At 47.6% G+C, this 18405-nt stretch overlaps 1 protein-coding gene across 3 annotated transcripts in view; it reads left to right on the forward strand.

Moving 5' to 3' along the window:
- Positions 1-18405, forward strand: part of LOC142578660 (FRAS1-related extracellular matrix protein 2-like) — a 300678-nt gene that overhangs the window by 249044 nt on the left and 33229 nt on the right. For all 3 annotated transcript variants that reach the window (XM_075688109.1, XM_075688110.1, XM_075688111.1), the window contains exons 6-13: positions 1123-1371; positions 4250-4399; positions 4934-5143; positions 5552-5749; positions 9661-9825; positions 10697-10879; positions 16236-16366; positions 17867-18019. In XM_075688109.1, the coding sequence (XP_075544224.1) occupies positions 1123-1371; positions 4250-4399; positions 4934-5143; positions 5552-5749; positions 9661-9825; positions 10697-10879; positions 16236-16366; positions 17867-18019 (1439 nt within the window). The remainder of the gene's footprint in view (positions 1-1122; positions 1372-4249; positions 4400-4933; positions 5144-5551; positions 5750-9660; positions 9826-10696; positions 10880-16235; positions 16367-17866; positions 18020-18405) is intronic.

An 18405-nucleotide genomic window follows, 5' to 3' on the forward strand; every position in this document is an offset into this window, starting at 1 on the left:
TATCCCATATCCAAGTGCTTATGAAACCTCTGTGATGTAGGGTGAATTGCCAGCTATGAAGAACTAGCTTAAAGTCGTAAAATATCGCCCATTTGCGAGGTCGCTCTTGTAGGACGTGTTTTGCACGCATTGTGGCAAACTCTGTCATAGTTGATGTCTTTATACGGGACAGTTTAAGCTGAATGGTGATTAGCGTAGCCAGAATGACAATCGCGCCTGTTGAACTGGGTGACGAGAACAACCCAGAGGTATAAATTTGCGCTCAGTCCAAATATATCGAATTTAGTAATAGTAACGTTGTCTATTTTAGAAGCATGTTTAGGTGATAGGCCTTTTTCGTTATATTTTAGTAGTCTGGTATATATCGGATTTCTACACAGACCACAAGGAAAATGAAGGTATTTATGTTGGTGTATATCCGGTTGGGAGGCAGCCTTAATATGGTGCCGAAAAACTTCTGAAGATGCAACTTGAGGTCCTTGTGAGGTCAATAGAGTCGCATTGTGATCAGGACTGCGAGAAAGATAACGGTTGTGCGCCGTGGGGCCATCAACAGTGATTTGCCTAGCGATGCAACAATCGCGCTTGCCAGAGATATGCAATCTCGAGGAACATCGCGAGATAGATATAAATGCAATATGTGTATAAAGAAAGCAGCAGTACTTCCGCTTGTGCTTAATTTGGATCTTACAATACATGCCTACTTCTTTTTCTTTTCCTCTGTCATTTTGTAGTTTACTTGCTCAGAAGTGCTTACTTGCTCAGCAGCTTCGAACTAACTTCCGAACACCGAAATACTTCATGATAATGTGGTATCGCGTCAGCGTCTCATACAAAGAGTCCTTTGGAAATAATGATGATATATGACTCTCTTTAGCGCGTCATTTAGCAACTGATTCATTGCTTGGAGGTAAGCAGACAAGAAAATGTGGTGAAACACGTACGAAGAAAACAGGTAAGCCCACCTGGTGACAATAAAGGTGGCGCTGTGGTGTACTCTGGTTGCAGATGATGGGGTTGCCCAGCACCTAATCTTGCAGGGCATACATGCATTTCTTTCTTGGCATGTTTCTGAAGAAAATACCGCAAATACACGACTCTTTACCTTCTCTCACCTAACAGGAACAGCCTCTGGTACCCAGCCGTCACCGTTGGAATCCTACTCGGACTACGTAGCCAGACCAGCGAACCCAAGCAGCCTTGTGCGCTTCCGCACTGGCGAAGCCGAGAAAACATGTCGCGTTGTCATCATCGACGACTCCCTCTTCGAAGAGGCCGAGAACTTCACCGTCAGCTTGGCTTTGCCGCAGAACGGCCGGGTCGGACAGAACGGCTCCATCGTCGTCAGCATCGCTGCTGACCCCAAAGATGGTCTGTTCAGACTTTCTGTCTAAATCCTCCAGCTTTTATACTGCGCGCTAAAATCTGCATTATAGAGAAAACTGATTCAAAATCGGTTTATTGCGCGCAATATTTCCGAAAACGTCAAGGCGAAACTGTCTGCGTAAGGCGCACAGCGCGCACAGATGACTGCCGAAGGGTGCCCTGTGTTCTTTTCGCCCGTCGTTTGTACGCGTTTTGCATGCTAAACCTATCGAACCATCTAGCCTGCCGGCGCATTGTAATGTGGATTTTGCCTATAGTGTGAGCGCGAAGTCGAGGGTTCGATACTCTGCCACGGTGGCCGAATTTCGATGAGGGCAAAATACCAGAACGTCTGTGCACGTTGGTTCAGGCGCACGTCCAAACCCCAGGGTGTCAGAATTAAGTCGGAGCCCTCCACTACTGCATCCCTCAAAGGCACTAACACACAAGTTTCGGGACGTTAACCCCCAAATTTATGGTTTTTTGTTGCTTTGCAGAGCGTATTCCACCTGTATAATTCATTTTGTTGTGCGAAGAGGTTTTTTTTTTCTTTTTCTTTTTTTGAGCGCATGTGGCAGATAGCGCAATTCCGCTTCTTCAAGAGGTTTACTTGAAGAGGCAGACATTACTTGCGTGACAAATCGCAAATTTCTATTAGGTGATGTAGAGTGTTCTACCAATTACTTCTTGAAGGCAAAGTCGTCTTAGCTGACTTCAGACAGGGTTGATGTATCCGAGATCTGGCTATCATGTAACCACTTCCAGAAAAAAGCCGCCGGTTAAGTGACTTGTCCTGTGAACATGAAAATGGTATCAAACGGTACCTTTCTCTCCACGACGAAATGCAGCATCAGTTAGCAACTAAGGATATAGTTAAAGAGGAGCATAATTAGCCGTAAGCAGGGCGGGATGTGAGTGCTTGTGTCGTTGTCGCCCGCCGGCGTTCCGCCGCCAACTGTCATCTAACTTAACTGATGTGCCTTCCGCCTGATGCCGCGAAGTACCCGAGTTCGGTTTAGAGTTCGGAACCTCCGGGTCGGAAAAGCAGGAAGAGCGGAGAGCAGCAGGCAGCGCGCGTGCGTCGCCCGAGCCTTGCGCGTCTGTTTTGAAGAAGCCGTAAACACTCATAATATGCTAATATGCCTCGCGGTAGCGTGAAAGAGCGACCAGCAAGCCGAGGCGAGGGGCGCACTCCAGTGTCAAATGCTGAAAAATGAAAGGGTCGACCAAGTTTCCACGCTAAAGGAGGCAAGGTGGACGTAATTTCGCGTGAAGTACGATACAAACAGGATACGAAATGAATGAATAATGGACATGAAAACGAGACAGAATAGATATATGTAAACAACATTACATCATTAAAACATTTGAACCACCACATTCATCAACCTTGTATTTTTTAGCGTCGACATTTGAGTGACCTTCTGTTTTTTTTAGTTAGGTCAACTCACTTTGTGACACATGTAGCAATCGTGGAGTTATAGCCGAGCAGCAGTGAAGTCATCACCACTTAGCAGGAAACATGAGACTTGCACTGTCTCTGACAATATCTGAGGAGATTCCTAAAATTTATTTCCAAATTTATCGATGTTCCAATTATATGACCAAAAAGCCTCCATAGCGCATTGTGGCATGCAGTTAATTGTGACGATGATGTATTTCGTAGCGCATTTCCGGGTTGGGCAACTGGTAATCGGTGCTACAACTTAAAGATTTCTACCAAGCGTATATGTACACTATACTGCCAGGCATTGCGCAATTGCGGGAAAGCCCTAAAGTCAATAATGTAGAAAGTTGATTTAAAACTTCTACAGAATGCTGGAGTCTTTTTGCACCACACTCGCACGAGCTTTTTGCAACCTCTTGGCTGTAACGGCCCTCGTATGTCTCAAAGTGGCAGTGTTCAGCATATATTTGCCTCCCTTCTTTGTGACTCTGGGTATGCGCTCGGGCTGATCCACGCCTGCGCATAATACGTGGCTGATAAAGCGATAAGAATAATAGTTCTATGTGTGCGGCCTTTGCGCACACGCTCTTCCTCGTGGTTCCACGCTGTCAAAATATCAGCCAGCTTGAAAAGTAGCGCATGCAAGCAGTTTGCGCACAGTCCCTAAGACTTTCCATCGTCAGCAGTGCAAAGTCCGAGCACGATAGCGCCCACTGACTTTAGGTCCGCTACTTTTAGTACAACATATCTCCATGCAGCGTAAGCTTCTTATCGCTAATCTATCATCGCAAAACGTCGATATAGTAAGTGCACAGTAATTAAGCACTCTGGTGGGCAGAGGTGCGTGCGCCACTCCTGATATGCATGCCGTCTCCAGACTCGGAGGTTAGCTTGTCCGGAACTTGCTCCCTGGAGGTCGCCAGGTCGCTGTTTTGAGTCCAGCTGCTGGGTTTATGTCCCGGAAGCTTTTTTTTTTCCTGTTTCTAAAAGTGGCGCAGACGCCAAATTTATAGAATAAGAAAATCTAAAAACATAAATGCGCAGCTATGAGCCGTGCGATTACCATCGTTATAAAAAATTAAATTTTGGGGTTTTACGTGCCAAAACCACGACCACCATCGTTTTTATGACGGTAATTCTTTTCCCTTTCATTTCCCACAGAAGTAGAGGCAATTTGTGCCATTGTATGCGTGGTGGGGGTTTCCATCACACATTGCGCAGCAACAGTGCGCATTACACGCTCTGTGCGGCCAAAGTCGCTCCGGGAGCACAAGAGCGTTTAGGAGACCTTTATTTCAATTTGTTTTGCTTTCTCCATAGTTGGCAGCTGCTGCTTATTGCAAATCCTTATCGGACACAATTTCCGCGCAAATTGCATTGCCGACTCCGCGGGGTGATCGTAATGTTCGCATTCCCGTCCGTTGCCTTCCAATGCAGTGCCGTACTTCTACTTCGAGAAAGCCAACTACGAGGTGGACGAGAGCGCGGGGAGCTTCGAGGTCACCGTGCTCCGAGATGGCCCAGACCTGAGCGTCGCCTCGTCCGTTACGGTGCGCTCGAAGCAGATGTCTCCGCCGAGCGCTCGAGGTGCGCGTTCCCGATTGCCCTTCAACTTCTAATTTCACTTGACCTGGTTCTGCTGTGTCCTCTTTCGAGTACCAGAGCTTAAATCTGGCGCCTTAGACCACTCGGCCATCCTGACGATCTGCTGTGTCCAGGCGGACGACAAATTTCACAGGATTGCAATCACAGGATTGCCTGTGAGATGACACTCTAAGAGCCTGTCTCTACAGTCTGAAGCAATTATTCGTTCACTGCCTTCTTTTCATGGTGAATAAAGTCAGTTCTTTTGAATCTAAATACCGAACTATTTGATGCTTGAAAATCAAAATGTTATCTCACACGCCAGCAGCAACATCAGCCGCAGCTTTAGGTGCATAACAGTGCCAGAAAAGCACGTTAGTTTGAAAATCGTGCACAGGCATCCTTCATCCCGTAACCACACCACATCACTCTCGAAATGGCGCGAGGAGAGGGCAAATGTGAACGAGAGAGGGTAGTAGCACCTACGCCTGCATCTGAGCTGCCTGTAACTCCTCGCGTGGCATCTTTCCCGTGCAGCCGGCAGCGACTACATCGCAGTGGGCGAGCTGGTGCGCTTCCCGAGCGGCTCGACGTCGCAGACGGTGGAAGTGGTGCTGCTCGACGACTACGGCCAGCCCGAGCTGGAGTTCATCGAGACCTTCCAGCTGGTGCTGCGCGCTCCCGTCAACGGGACAGTCGGCACTCCGGCCACCGCTGTCGTCTCCATCAACGACACGCTGTCCGACGGTATGACTGCGCACATGGGCGTCGGAAACGACGGTACTTTCCGTCGTCTATTGCTGCCCTTCCCATAATAAAAGTTAAGGGTTCTTAGCATGATTTCAGAGAAAGCTTAATTTATTCTTTGATAAGGTTTGTTTAGCTTAACCCTGCAGGATAGCATACGGGAAGCAAGTGTGCATGCAGGATAGCATGCGGCAAACAGCGTAGGTGGGCCTTTTCCTACACCTCAGCAGCGTTCGCAACCAGAGCATTAGCAGTACATAAAATGCATTCAGCTGGACGACAACCGACAGTTGCCCTGGCACTTGTCGGGCTCAAACGAAATGCGGCGCGCGAGTAGAGCCGATGGCGCGTCACGCCGCGCTAGCGGCTTCGTGTCACGCAGCGGGGTCTTGCACGGCGACGGTGCAGTGCCGAAGATGTTCTTCCTGGAGGAGGAGTACGTCGTGGACGAAGAGGCCGGCTCGCTCTCGGTGACCGTGGTGCGCACGGGCGACACCAGCCAGCGCTCCTCGGTGCGCTGCTACACGCGCCAGGGCTCGGCGACCGTCGACCTGGATTTCGAGGAGAGGCCCAACACCGACCAGTCGCTCATCGTCTTTGATTCCGGTGAGCTTCGGTGTAGTCCGCTGCATCGCGCACTTAAAAGCGGCAGTGATTTCTCATTCCTCTGCGCCATTGACCTGCGTAGCGGTACGCCAAAGGCGAAATGAACGCAGAATATACGGAATATACTACTGTAGCGGGCTGTGCGAATCGCTACACCTGCGTTATCATTACTTACGGCGCGCACTAAGAACACGGACACAGAAGAAAGACGAAGCATGTGTGTTGTAATGCGCGCTGTAAGTAACACTAATGCACAATATATGCAAAACGAGAAAGTATTTGCTCCCCGTTAAAAACGGTTGGGATTCGACGCCGGTGCGTCGCCTTCGTGCGCTGAGGTTATAAAATTACGTATGACCGTTAAGGTTTTGTAAAGTATAAAGGAATACTGAAAATGCGGACATCATATTTTTGCTAAACATACAGCAATAATACAAGGCTTCACTTTGCCGGTGTGAAGGATGGCTGGGTTTGAACCAGGGTTCTAAGCCGGAAAAATGCCGGTTCGGTTCAGGTTCGCGTTCAGAGCAGTCCGGTTTCTTCTCGGCTCAGTTCCGGTTCGGAGAAATTTTTAACGGTTCGCGAGCCAGCTCAGCACAGTAAACGTCCTGTCCGGTAGCGATAGGCTGCTGTCGGCTTTCCCGCATGACGCATGCGCCGGCTTTGTCTGGAGGCGGAAGAGCTTTTTGCACGTCGCAGAGAAAAAGCGGTGTTTTTTACTGGATGTCAGTGAAGTTTGATGCTGTGCAGCCATACACAAGAAGGCGGTCATCTTGAGGCACTGTCGTCGCCGGCGTGTGTGCCACGTGGTGCCACGCCCCGCCGCCTCCTGCCCGCGTTTTCTTTGTCATGAGTGCAGGGAAAACGGTAGAAATTTACAGCGATGTTCGAATTGTATATTTTTAAATGTAATCGAAAACGAGAATTTAAGAAAGACGACCATCGCATATCCAGTATAATATCGCATATTTGCAATTTCTAAATAAGTGAAATGAGAAATTTCGTGGAGCCTGTTCGGCAACAAAAAGACTTGCATACATTATTTGACACAGGCATGCCGTGATACAGTAAGATCACATCTGGTGCACGATGACTATGAAAATAAAAATAAAGGAGTAACAGGAGCTCCCAAATGTATGTAATAGAGTGTATAATGATAATTGAAAGGGAGCAACAAGCAATACTACAGCGCCGAGCATCGTTTTGAAGTAATCCAAACATTGTTGAGTTTGGTCAAACAATATACGCATATTTGTCCGTCTAAATCAAAACAGTGAACACATTGTCTGCCTAAAACTAGACGTGCTTACCCAATAGCTGGTGACTATTGTGCATAAGTGACCTTCTGTGCGTGTTTGTTGATGAACTCGATCGTCTGCACAATAACTGCGGACCTGCTGAACGAGATTCAATCATAACGAGTTTCTGTTTGCATCTGCCATTCTCGTCTGTAGGCTCCAAGAACTGTTGTTCCTTGTAGTATTCGAACGAAACCAATATTCGACAACTTCGTACAGCAAATTCTCGAGTCGAGACTACTCGATTCTTAGCCGAAATTTTGAATATTCTATATTGAAAAGCGGAACGCTGAAGTGCTGCGGAAACAGGCGACCAAAACAGGAAAGACGCCCACTTGCAACCGAGTTTATTTTGAGTAACAGACCACTAGGAGCGTTAGTGCGTATGCACTGACATCGAATGTTTCGAACAAGATTTAAAATTTGAAAAGATCACCTAAACAAATTTAACAATTTTTGCATTTTAGTTTAAATAAATCATTCATTTAATAAATTGAATATTCCCACACACCTAGTAAAAAGCACAAGTCATCTGAGCGGTATAAACACACTGATTTTTAAACCGAAATATCACGGTCCTAACTTAATTATCGTAAGGCTTTTCTTTTTCTTTGTGCATGTCACATCGCAATTTAGCGACATAACGTTGCAGGCTTTTAAAGAAAAATAAATTTACCGGTAATATATCGAGACGCAAATAGCATTATTAAGTCTAGCATAATAGTATAGCACATACACAGGGATTACAAGCGACAATCTTGAAGTGAAATGACGCAATACAGTCTCGGATATACAACGAATCACCTTAATTTTTATGCATCACAATGTCCACAAATCAACTAAAACATTAGCACACAATGAGCATGCACCGCGATCATCAATCGCGCAGCTCAAAGCATCTCGCAGAAGAATTAACTTTATGTGAAGGATGAAAGTAAAGCAAGAGGCACTTTATAAACAGTTCCTTTCCCTCGACTTTACAAATAACTTGCTGGCGTTGTGTGGCATGCTCGCCAAGTTTTGCTCGATAAGTGAAATAGGATGGGGCCTGAATTATGCGCAAAACAGCTTAAAGTAACATGATGCGCACCTTAACTACCCGACACAGGAAAACACAAATAAGTGCCCGGCTCATTTCCATATTTGTCCTTTGTTACAAGAGTGAAAGCGAAAGCTTCCGTGGCATACGGTGCCCGTCTGACACCAGCGCCTTGTGCGCGCTCCCTCCGCCTGGATTCCACGCCTTGTCAGCAGCCTGTAACTCAATTTTTCTTTTTCTTGGAGTCTTTATTACTGGACTGGCGGGGAGCGAATTGTGACAAAGCGCGCATTCACACTGTATTACAGAAATAACAACCTCAAACTTCTAGTCTGTAAAACATAATGAAGCCAGCTAGCGTTATCGCCGATTTCTTGCTGTTCTTAAAAATAATAACAGGTAAAGAGATTGATGCTTCTGAAGGATGAATAAGAACAGCTTATGCTAGACTCCGCGACGATATTTATCACTTAACAGCACTTGGAGAGAGTCTTGCGCTGACTAAGCGCAGACAAAAAACAAAAAACAAAAAAATACAAATCTCGCATATTTGTGCCCTAGGAATCATTTGCATAAATCGAAGAGCGTTGACCTCTGCTTGGAGGCGCCAAACGTGTGGGGAACCATGGCACGGAACAAACGCACATTCACCGTGCCGTTTCCAGCCCGAGCGTTCATTAGCGAACGCGGTGATATTCTTACAAGAAGCCCTGCTGACGAACTAATTGGTTTTCCCTTTTCCCCTCCTCGAGGACACCGTCTTCCTCGCGCTCCTGCGTGTCCCAACGTGTGCGTTTGCCGTGTACACACTAACGGCCCAGCGTACGAATCGGGAGCTGCAGCAGAAACGGCGAGATTCGGCGATTCCCTGATGAAACAGCGTTTCGGCGGCAGAACACAACTGGCACGGCCGAGTTCAAACGTGCAAGTGCCGAGGTGACCAGCACAAGCCCATCGTCTATCCCAATTTTCGCGCATGACGCAACTCACGAGTCGCAACAATGTTCTCGTGGGGTGAGCTGACGCAACAGTAATTGTTTACAAGAATCACTTACGTAGGAGCCTCCAGTTTGCACACCATGTTGGAACCGTTTCGGGTCTAACCAGTAACCGTTATTACTTTTCCGGTTCACGTTCGGGTTCATTTCCGGCTAGAATTCCGGTTCGGGTATGGCTTTCGATTCGGTTTCGGTTCGGCATCCTGGCTTGAACGTTGCCAGAGGTGACGATGATCCTAGAAACGGAGTTTTGCAGCAAAAAAATAAAGGTGCTGCTCAGATTCTTGTTGAGCTTTCCTCAAGCAGTCAACTCATGAGTGAACGAAATTGCATGAACGAAAAAATAAATGAATAACGAATGAAAATAATGAATAAAATAATAATGAATGATAATAACAATCAAATAATTATGAATGAAAAATTATGAACCAAAAAAGTAATGAACGAATTGCATGTGAGAACGCTACCATTTGCATTTCTCGCTCCATTTATTTTGTTTTCGCTAAACGGAATGCAGTGGTCAAAGAAATTGCGAATAAAGTCCCAGCTCAATGCCTGCGCCGTCTCTCGTGCCAGGGGAGCGCCAGAAGACGTGCGTGCTCCACATCCGGGACGACAGCGTCAAGGAGGGCCCCGAAGAGCTCCGGCTGGCGCTCGGCTCTCAGCGCGGCAGCACCGCCGGCGGGGCGATGCTGGGGCAGCCGAGCGTCGCCAATATCCGCATCCGGGACGAGTCGGATCGTGAGTTCATTTGCCATGTCCCGGGATTTTCGTGCGTGACCACACTAGGGCAAACAGCAGGGCTAAATGCGCGCGCTGGGCAGTAAAGAACGTGGCTTACTTAATTATTTGAGTTCGGAAACCGTGATTACACGTTGGCAGCTCATGTAGAGGCTATACTCACTGTTGCCTTCCTGATGCCGAACTAATGAGAACATTCTGCACTCTTCACAAAACCGTGTGCGTGAGTCAACGACGCTTGACATTCGGCTTCGGCACTGAATCTCGCGTCCTATACAGGATAATTTACGGTCTGCTAGTGGCGCTACTATTCGCAGTGCGCGCTGAAGGACTCGCCAAATACATTCCCACGGACCAAAGTATTCGCGCTCAGCGAATACTTTGGATAGTATGATAGGATGATAGACAACGCAAACTTGTTGCTGAGTTTCAATTCCGGCCGCGGCGGCCGCATCCCGACGGGGACGGAATGCAAAAGCGCTCGTCGCGCATTGGGTGCAGCTTGAAGAAACCCAAGTGGTCATAATTAATCCGGAGCCCCCAACTAGTAAAAACTCATAATCTAATTTGAGTTATTTACTACTGAGCGTATTAGCGGACATCGAAAATGTGTTGGCGACAGAGGAGGCGCATGTAATTATGGCAGAGGGGCGATTGCTTGACAGTGAGTGAGTGAGTGAGTGCGTGCGTGCGTGCGTGCGTGCGCAGAACTCAAAAACTATGCTGCGGAAGTTCAGGCTGAAATCAGGCGACTTTTTCGGGCAGCGAGTGGGAGGATTAACAACTGAGAAAGACATTTGTGGAGTTGGAGAGGCACTGATAAATACATTGGCATCTGAAACCACATTTCCCCGCAACGTTATCCCACCAGAACCCGTGATCCGGTTCAGGCAGACGCGAACAACTGTCAAGGAGCCCCGAAACCCGGACCACTCCGTGAGCCTGGCCATATCCGTGGTGCGCCAGGGGGACTGCAGCGCCACGTCGGTGGTGCGTGTCTACAGCCGGGACGGATCGGCCACAGCGGGCAAAGACTACCAGCCTCTGTCGCAGGGTGCGTACGCCACCGGCCTCGAGTGCAGCGGGGCGCATTAAGCGTAAAACTGTGGTGTAAGTGCAAAGGTCAGAGTGCAAAGGTCAGGTTTATGTCAGAGGACATAAAGGTATCCTGCGAGGCCTCTTTCTCTCTTTCCTTGTTAACAGCGTAATATTTTGTTGAGACATTTGCATCACAACTCTCATTACAATTTGTGATGAAGGCCACCATTTACGTGCTTACATGAAAAGAGAGAGAGAGAGAAACTGTGCGCACTCAGAGGCGAGTGGCATGACAAAGAAATCAAGGGCGGCCCAGTGTGCTTGCGCCCTACCGGCCAAGATACATCGGTGGCGTTGGCTGCGCTGGGTTGTGCCCATGTGCTGTGGGGCTGTGAGCTTAGGGAGGCAAAGTCGCAGGCACATTAAGTGCCTGCTTTGATGACAACAGCCGCGAGATAATTTAAAAGGTAAGCTAATGTGCTTTAAATTTATTAAAGCAATTTTCTGGGGTTTAGAACAAAAGTAATAAAGATAAAGTAGCTTAAGTTTACCTTATTATTTGTCTTCGTTTGCTTATCCTTTTCTTGTACTTGTCGTCGTCGTTAAAAATTAAATTAAATTATGGGGTTTTACGTGCCAAAACCACTTTCTGATCATGAGGCACGCCGTAGTGGAGGACTCCGGAAGTTTTGATCACCTGGGGAACTTTAACCTGCACCTAAATCTAAGTACGCGGGTGCTTTCGCCCCCATCGAAATGCGGCCGCCCTTGCCGGGATTCGATCCCGCGACCTCCGTGCTCAGCAGCCCAACACCATAGCCACTGAGCAACCACGGTGGGTTTGTCGTCGTCGTCGTTGTTGTTTTTCTGCTTCTTCTTCTTCTTCTTTATAAGTTGCAAAACTTAGCAATCTGGCAAAGGAACAAAACACTATTGGCACAAATTGATGGCCAATTAAAACTGAGTGAAAGAAAACCAAAAGTTAATTGTGTATAAGCATACAAGAGGCGAGCATACAATGTGCATTCACTATTCAAACCGAAGAGTTATTCGGTATTCGTTCTCAAGGAACCGCTGACCTAAATTACTCGATGAGGCTGCCATTGTTTCTACGAGAAATATAAATGATGAATTCAATAATTAATATAGCTACGCTAATTAATTTTACAGTTGAATGTTTTAATTACGGCACATACCTTAATCTACGAATAGTAGCTAATAAGTTCTGAAGGCGTATTCACTTGGAACGAATTCTCAGGACTGCACCTATCTTGAGATATTCATTTTCGAGGTGTCCGACGAAATGCATAAAACTGCATTTTCTTTTAAAAATTTAATAACTGGAACGCCAATGAATTTTGTAGAAGTAATGGGCACGTCATCAAGTAATTTGCATATAGGGTTAGAATTGTACTATGTACCACATGTAATTCGTAAAAATTAGATGCAGCTAAAGAAAACATCTTATAAATAAAATACTGATATAGCTACTGAATACGTCACAGTTGCCTTACGTTAACGCGCATGCACAGTGAAAGAACCTATAACCTATACGTTTTCCGCCTTCGCGATAACATCATTTGAGGGGTGGCCTCTTCTCATCGACGAGGGCTGGCTGGCCACCAAAAAAGAAAAAGGAATCCTGATGCTTTACATGCCAGAAACACGATCTGATTATGAGGCGTGCCTCAGTGGGTACACGAGCGTTCTTGCATTCTATGCCCATATCGCAATGCAACCGCCGCGGCTGGGATCGAACCCGCGACGTCATGCTCCGCGGAGCATTTCCAAAGCCACTGAGCTACCACGACGGGTCACTGGCTGGCTGGCCGGATGGCTACGAACATGTCGTTGCTGTGCACTCAAAATAACGAAAAAATGACGAAGTGATGGAAATGTTAGCGCATGATTTCAGTTAAACTCGGAGCGTTTCTTGTCGCTCTTCGCTGCTCGTGTAGCCACCACTACGCACGCGACCTTAAAGAAAGGTTATTCTGTGGTTTCCTCAGCACTAACGTGCGATCGAGTGAGACCGGCGGTGATGCCGAACGCCTCAGCATTCCAGGTTGCGTTTGGCATAATCGCACGCGCCTTTGATATATTTTCGCGTAGTTCCCGTACACGCGTGAGCGCTTCCGACATACTTGCAATTTAAGTTTACGTCTCCGGCAACTGTTAATTCTATTCCAGCTGCTACGATGTACTTTCGACTGGCAGCACGCGCCTTCTCTTGCTTGACTTATTAATGTGATTTTGCCCTGGGCCTTCAAACGTTGCAAATGACGCGTTAGAATGCTGTATCGTTTCGCTATCTGATGCAGCCGATGTTATTCGCTTGCCTTGAGTAGAAATTTGTGGTGCAGGCGTTTTCACGCACACTGATAATGGCCTACCAGCTCGGCCTATACCGCTCAGTTGAACGAGGCGCCGTTGTGGAAGGCTGTTGATTGTAGAACAGAGTTTGACAGACCATAAACATCTTATCAACAAAAACAGTGCCAGTTAAAGAAATTAGCAAATTGCAGCAGAAATCGTTTGCATATAGCGCGCAGTAATGCTCTGTACAGGCCGTGTCGACTACGATTTTTTATCCTGTGGCTTTGGTAACAAAGATGGCTAATTAACCAGCTTGTGCACATTTCCGTCTTTATTTTAGCTAACTGGGTGAATTCCGACGCTTGATTGTATTTCCTTCGTTATTTTGAGACCGTCATCTGGTCCAGTTCCATCATTTCGAGCCCGGAAGTTATGGTTGCCGTTCAACTCAAAGGCAGCGGACATGAAACATGAAGGAATTCATCGTTGAGGACACGAACTTCAATTTTAACTCAAATTCGTGCTTAATTGTGCTAAACTAAGCAGAGTCCTATAGCCGCTTTAAGGTGCTCTCTGGAGATGTGTGCGAGATAGCAGACATGTCTTGTCTCGAAATTGTCGGAGGCAGTTTGAGTCGGTAAGTGTTCTCGCCGAACTCTGTTTCGCTGGCCATTTTTCCCTCGGCTACGGTGCGGCTGCCCGTCACTGCGTCACTGCGGTGGTTGCTTTCGGAGTGGCAGGCTCCTTAAGTCTTATGCTAAGCGTGCCGGTTCCACCCAAAAAACATGGCGCATTACAACGCTTGCATCAAGAACACAGAGAACGCTGGTATAGCGATGAAACAATTTCACGTAGCACACAACAACGCGGTTAACGCAGCTTCATATCCTTTTCGAAGCAACCGTTGTCGGCAAAATTGAGCGTGTATTACTCGGTGAATTTTCACCGGTCTTCCCTTTGCTGAAGTAGTGGTGCTTACTGCGTGTCGTCAGTGATGGAGCGAGCGACGTTTCGAGGAAAACGGGGCTCACCGTGGTCGTCGCGTACTCAGCGAGTCTGGCCAGTGCACAACCGCACCAGAGAGGCGAGGTCGCTGCCGCTTTTGTTTTCACCGTCGTATTCCACCGCCAACTGAATCACAAGCTCAGCGGCTGGGGGAAGCGAAAAACAATACCGTAGACAGGCCGATTCCGTAAAATCGCAGGAGGAATCGTCCGCACAGCGCACAGTGATGTTCTGTACAGGCCCTGTCGGCTACCATCTTTCATCCTGTGACTTTGGTAACAAAGCCGGCTAATTAACCAGCTTACGCACGGATCCTGTCTTTTACCTAGTTGGGCGAATTCTGACTCTTGATTGTATTTCCTTCGTACTACAAACGTACAACGTATTAAAAGAAGGCTACGTTAACGATGGCTTGTCACAAATACTTGCTTAATAAGTTCCTCAAAGGGCCCACCACTTTCTTGAGTTGATGCCTCCGTCATTATTTGAATAGTTTAAATGTTGGTACATAATTTTTTGCTAATACCTCTATAGGCCTAGTCAAAAGCCACCGGCAGTTAATGCAAGGTATGAGCGCTCTGTTTTTAACAGAGCGCTCATACCTTGCATTTTTAACAGCATTACAACTCTCCACGCATTATATATTTTCTTTTTTTCTTCTTGAGAACGATTACTTGCAACAATCAGTTTTACAGGACACGTAGGATTTTAAACACTGCACTAAAGGCATGTCGCGTGTTGCCATAAAATGTGATGATTTTGCACGCGCACGGCCTCGGAAACACGTGCAGAGAGAATGGCACACCAGGGCCTCTTCGTGCGTCTTCAGCAGGCGCCGAATTCACAAAGCTTTTCGTTCGTAAGTGCTGTTTTTCATTGGCTCATCGCCTTCGCTAATAATATGTCCTACATCACTATTTTCTGGCACGAACGCTTTCAGCATAAGAACGCTTTGTGAATACGGGACCAGATTCTTTAATTTAGGCAGCGAGAACCAGTTGCAAATCGGCAATGTCAAAGCGGGCTTGGATCCATTTTGGCAGGGAGAAGCCGCTCTTATTTCTTTCACTAACGAAGTTCGCAGGCTCTGAAAGGAACAGAAAATTAAAAAAAAATAACTGTCTTATACTGGGTTTACATTTGCGCCTGCTATGTTCATGGTGCTTACGGACGTGCACGCGTGGCCACTTTAGTCAGCAGAAGTATTAGAATGGGGAACACTACAAACAATGAGTGTGGCTGTTTTCTTGCGCGAGTCGGTCGTTAATGACACAAGAGCGTAGCATCAGAGCTCTGGAAAGAGCAAACATAGCGAAGGGGCTAGTAAATTCTGCTCTTTGCTCCAGGCTGTCCAGAGCTAAGCTATTCCTTGTCATGACTGAGTGGGAGAGCCGCTTTCTTTTCTTCTGCGAAGTCTGCGACCAAAAATGCGCCCACGCTGGAAGAAACAGAGGGCAACAAATATACGATAAAACGAGTCACCACAACGGAAGCGCGAGACAATTCATTTACGCCGAGGCCAGCTCGCCCAGTGGCGGGGTCGGCCCGAAACGGCGCCACCATTTTTCTCGAGCAGCCGGCCCGCAGCTACGGCCTCGCTCGAGCACGTCCCGTCGCTGTTTCTGCCAAAAGCGCCCGACGCTGCGACACTGCCGCGCTGAGAACGAGTTGCCGCAGTTCGCGGAAGCGTGGTGCCCGCCCCTTACGCTTCGCGTGATGGATCGGCCCGATGACGGAAGAAGCGCCGGCAGCCCGAGTCGACGAGCGAATGCTCTCGCCGGGTGGCGGCACGGAGTCCAGACGCTGGGGCACGCCAGGTGTTTCCTCTTGGGCGGCGTTTCGCGCGTTGCGTTTAAGCGTGCTCGCTTACGGACTTCACAGTCTCCTCTCACCTCGGCGACGCTCGTGTGTGTGGCGCTGCACTTCGTCCTTGCGAGCGATATTCTTAGTGTGCGCAAAACACCCGCCGTTGGCTCCGCTGTGTTCAAACTGTGTTCCTTTTTCCTTATTCTCTCTCTCCGTGTCTTTTTTTTTTCTTTTTTGTCCCGCAGAACTCACATTCCACCCTCTCCTGAACGAGACTGTTTTCACGGTTCAGATCCTCTACGACGAGGTCAAGGAACACAAAGAGGCTTTCACACTCCACCTCAAGGAAGACGGCAACCGCGTAGCCGACGTGAAGGTAACGTGCACGTGGCATTGTCATTGTACCTAATCAATGGCGTAGCCAGGAATTGTGAACTAAGCGGGGGGGGGGGGGGGGGTGAGCATACTAACACAGAAATTTCGTGGGCACTTGTCAGGGGTGGCGTGCTCCCCTTCCACCCCTCCCTTCTGGCTACGACATCCCCGGCTTGTCTGCACACAACCTATAACGAGACACAATTTGTTAAGAGCACGCTTGTTGTTCTTGCGCTCACAAAAATACTTTACGATGCTTCTGGCAACAATTTAGTAAGTGCTATGGCCGCTAAAAGTTATTCACGTGCCGTTCTTATAAATTTATACGAACGCCAGTCACGTGGGGTCCTATTAGCCTCTGTTGACGCTGACATCTGAGGCTTTTACTTACACGTCTCATTTGAAGTTAGCATGGCTGCGGTTGCCTAGACGAGGCAAAACAGGGCGATGGTGAAGCATGTGCAAATAAATCAAAAACGAGACGCTAGTCGCGCGAATGGTGGGCGCCACTTGCCTAAAAGGAAACTGTTCCCCAATCGGAAAATGGGGCCAATTATCTATTTGTACAACAGAGTGGCTGACCCTGCAAGAAACCAACCGCTCCAGGTTATGACGCTAGTAGGGCTCGAAGGTACTCCTCCTGCTCTCGACTCACGTTTTCCTGCCTAACGCGAATACAAGGAAAGAAAAAGAAAAGGGAATCATAGACGAAGTTCTAAAAGCGATAGCATTCAGAAGTCAACAGAAATACTCTCATTTGCGAATTTTCAATCTCCGTATTTCCGCAAGCAGGAAAATAAATCGCGACAAGGAAGACGTGTCAAGAGACGGCAGCGTTCTCGGCTCAACCACGTTGTTTACGTGACATCCAGAGCGAGGGCATCTGCTCGCATGCACGCTTGAATAAAAAAAAATTCCACGGGTTGTGGAACAGAGGTTACCGGACTTCGATAAGAAAGGCTGGAAGAACGACCTGGACGCAAAAGAAGTGATAGAGGGTTATAGATTGCCCTTCTCGTTCTTTCCCGCCCTATCCAGTCCTAACTTAGTATTCGTGTTAACTTTCGCTCGACCTTATTTACACCAAGATGAAAAGGATTACAAATAAGAAGACACACCGCGTAGAAAATATACGAAGTTATATGAGAGTTTAAAATGGAGAGAGAGAGACATCTCTTGGCTTTCCGCCCCCTCCCTCTCTGAGGCTACTCCTGTGAGAGCGGTGGTAACAGGTGACAGAAGACAGAGGGGGTGGTGCGATATAGTTGGCGTCGTGTCTTGGGTGTAAGGCGACATAAACAAATATCACGAGGCCCGCGCACACTGGAGCAGTGTCCGCTCTGCGTTGAAGGTAGCGAAGCAGCGATCCCTGCCAAACCCGGGAACGAAAATCCTTGGCGCTTGGTTTACTTAGCGGTTCCAAAATTGGAGCGTGCATAACTTCTGGATCGCTGAATACCGTCTAGCCCCTGATGCATGTGCACTCCTGTTTCCTCCGCAGGACTCAAAGATGATCGTGTACATCGAGGACGTGAGGTTCCTTCCAGCGGTCACGTTTCCCTCTGAACCAGTCGTGGTGTCTCTTCGAGACTACGACGACGCTGACGAAGCGTCGCCACAACCTATTCACGGATACCCGCTCTGCTGCATATCGGTGCGAGTAGCCGCATTCTTTGAGTAAAGCGCTTGCCACACTCGGCCGCATCCAAAGGCACGCTAGTAAGACTTTGGCAATCCCAAAATTTCTAAAACACGAGGGACCTGCAGCAGTGTCAGAATGCGTGGCCTTTATAAAAAAAACAGCAATAATTTAGCCAGCCCGTTTGCCTTATTTTATAAATAAAAGTAGTGTGCGCTTGGATCCTTTATAAATGTAGAATTTGGATCCTTTATAAATGTAGAATCTACATGGTGCAGTAAATTTTAACATACTTCCGTTTGGCGTTCTCTAAAGGCAACCCTGAACCCTAGCACCATGCCTAAAACACAAAACACCACCCACGAAACTATAGGCAGACAATGACCATTCAAACATCCGTC

Source organism: Dermacentor variabilis, chromosome 4, assembly GCF_050947875.1.
Source record: "Dermacentor variabilis isolate Ectoservices chromosome 4, ASM5094787v1, whole genome shotgun sequence".
In the NCBI taxonomy this organism is placed as follows: Eukaryota; Metazoa; Arthropoda; class Arachnida; order Ixodida; family Ixodidae; genus Dermacentor; species Dermacentor variabilis.